The sequence below is a fragment of the Propithecus coquereli genome, unplaced genomic scaffold (assembly GCF_000956105.1).
Source record: "Propithecus coquereli isolate 6110/MARCELLA unplaced genomic scaffold, Pcoq_1.0 Scaffold599, whole genome shotgun sequence".
Lineage (NCBI taxonomy): Eukaryota > Metazoa > Chordata > Mammalia > Primates > Indriidae > Propithecus > Propithecus coquereli.
Window position 1 is genome coordinate 834,658 of NW_012151940.1, and position 2,841 is coordinate 837,498.

At 67.3% G+C, this 2,841-nt stretch overlaps 1 protein-coding gene across 1 annotated transcript; it reads right to left on the bottom strand.

Moving 5' to 3' along the window:
• Positions 1-264: 264 nt before the first annotated feature.
• Positions 265-2,576, bottom strand: MESDC1 (mesoderm development candidate 1). The gene has a single exon (XM_012659099.1). The coding sequence runs from the start codon at positions 2,006-2,008 to the stop codon at positions 914-916; it is 1,095 nt and encodes a 364-aa protein (XP_012514553.1). The 5' UTR covers positions 2,009-2,576; the 3' UTR covers positions 265-913.
• Positions 2,577-2,841: the final 265 nt, after the last annotated feature.

The following is a 2,841-nucleotide window of genomic DNA, read 5'->3' on the forward strand; positions in this document are numbered from 1 at the left end:
AAGACCCAAACCCCCACTTACAGCTTGTCTCAAGCTCTGTACGTAATTCACTAACATTTGTGTCACCTGCCTTTAAAAACTGTTACACACAGTCCTCTTGTCTTGCAATACCAGGCTGCTCAAAGGAGTATTCTTGAGAGAAAAGCAGGAAGGGCTGGGCATTGGGGACCCACCTCCCTACTACTGAAGGGCCTTTCCACAGGCCCCTTCTATACATGCACCATGTAAAATTACAATCATTGAAAACGCAATTGCAGAAAGCCATCTGAGAAACATAACATTTTAATAGATGAAATAAATACTCCAGTACATGCAAGGTAAAAACTTGACATTGGGGGAAAAAAAAAATCACTCTATAGTGTAAATTAAAAAATAAAACACACGCTCACAGTAGCTTCCCCCCATTTGCAAATCACATGGCAAATTCATACTCTTTCCACACCAAGGATACTCCTAATTCAACACAGTTGCTTAAAAAAATAACGACATACAAAAAAGGTAGCTACATCCATGTCTAAGGAGTGAAAACTGAGGTAACCTTTCTCTGAATGAAAAGAAGACAGAAACAAAACCAAAAAAGAAATGAACCCATGACCTCCTTCCTGCCTAGTCGATCATAAAATTTAGTTGAGAAATTCGGGAAGATGGGCCGGGTAGGGGCGGGAGCAACACCACAGCCAGCAGACCATACACCTTCCACTCCCAGTCCCAACGCGGGCCGGCGGCCACCGGGGCCCTCGGGCGTGTCACCTGCGCGCACACACCTGCGCGCGCGGCCCGGCCTCCCCAGGCTTCCTCTCGCGCACTGCCGCCGGGCGCACGCGTGGGCTCCACCTGTGAGCTCTTTGGTATAAACGGAGAGGGGCGGAGAGAGAAACGCCCCTTAGCCTGCGTGGAGGAGGGGTAGGGGGTGCTAATTCACAGAATTGGAATTCACTGGCGGTAAAGTCCGGGGCGAAGACCTCTCCCGTAAAGCCTGAGATAGCAGGGTGCAGCCCTCGGACACGGCGCAGGCCGAGCTCCGCAGCCGCTCCCTGTGGTCCGACGTCCTGGCGCCCCCGTCGGGGTGCTGCGCCAGGTCCCTGAGGCACTGGGTCAGGAGCACGCAGGCCGACACCACGCTCATGGCGCCGCCCAGGATGGCCGTCTGCGCCGCCTTGCCCTCGGCGCTCACGGCGGCCGCGCGGCCCAGGAACTGCGGCTCGGTGGCGAAGCCCACCAGCGCGCCCACCGCCTGCACCAGCGGCCCGCTGAAGAGCGCGCAGCGGCTGCGCGCGAGCTCGCTGGGCGCCGCCTTCACCTCGCGCACGCAGGCCAGCAGCGCCGACGCGCTCGTGCTCATGCACTTGACGCCCAGCTTGAACTGCTCGCGCGAGAAGCGGTCCCGCGACCGGTCGCTGGCCAGGGCGCACGCGTCCGTCAGGAACTTGAGGTTGCGCGACAGGCCCTGCGACACCTCCAGCAGCAGCTGCGGCGTCAGGTCGGCCAGCGGCGTGGCGCGCAGCACGGCGCAGCCCTGCTCCACCTCGTGCCGGCAGCGCGTCACGCGGTAGCGGTCCACCAGGCCCGGCTGCGCGGGCTGCGCGCCCGGCGTGGCCACGGCCGCCAGGTAGGCCGCGTGGGCCGAGCACTCCGTCAGCGACACCACCAGGTCGCCCAGTTCCGCCAGGCTGTCCCCCGCCTCCCCAAAGCGGCCCATGTTGAGCTGGCTCTGCACGTCGTGCGTGAGGATGGAGAGCCCCTTGGTGCGCGCGATGATGCTGTCCCGGCACTGCTCGAAGGACTCGGCGCCCGCGCCGGCGGCGGCGGCGGCGGCGCCCTCGAAGAGCACGGGCCGCGCCTCGCTCGACAGCAGCAGCAGGTCGGCCACCAGCTGCATCTTGCCCTTGCAGTGGTCACACACGGACACCAGCCTCTTCCGCGGCTGCGGGCCGGCCCCGCCGACGGCGCTCGCAGGAACCGGAGAAGCCGCCTCGCCAGTGGGCTTCCCCGCGCTGCCGCTAGCCATCGCGCCCGGGGGGCACTGGCATGCCGCTGGGGAGCCCGCTACCACCACCGCCGCCCCGGCGGCCGTCGCGACTGTGCTGGCCCGGGCCGCGCTGCCTTGCCCGCACCATCATGCCATCCACCGCCGCGGGCAGAGGGCGCTGGGCTGCGGCGCGGCGGCGGCGGCCCGCGGGCCACGGGGCGCGGGAGGCTCTTCGGGGCGCGGGGAGCGGCTTCGGCGTCGGGCCTTCTGGCGGGCCTGCCGGAACCATGAACCGGGGCAGGGCGAACTCACGGTCCTCGCTCCTCGTCGCCGCGCTGCCAGGAGAGTCCCTCGCGCTGGGCCGCCGCCGCCTTTCTGGGCATGACCCGGCGCGGCCGCCGGAGCGGAGGGCGGGGCGGGCGGCTGGGAGTTGTCCTTCCTTCCTTCCTTTCTTTGAAACCGAAATCCCCTCCTCGGGAGCCGCGCGGCGGCCGCCCCGGCCGGCTGTCCTGCAGGAGCCGCTCGCGGCCGCCTCCGGCCCGCGGCGCACGTGGGCTTCAGGCGGCGCGACCCCGCGACGGCGGCCCGGGCTGGCTTTGCGGGACGCGCGGCCGCCCCGCGCGCATCTCCCGCCTCCCGTTCTCGGGACGCGGCGCCGGCGGCAGGGCCGAGGGTGTGGCCGGCGCTGCCGCGGCCGCGCAGTCAGAGTCGGGCGGGAGGCTGCACTGATTGCGCACAGCGGCCGCCCCGCTCGCGCTGTCGCCCGCCCACCGCGCCCGGGCGTGCCCGGCACCGCGCGGCCCGTTCCCGCCTCTCGGGCTCACTGGGCGCAGCCCGGGCCCGCGGCCGCACGCCCTCCCGGACCGCGCGCC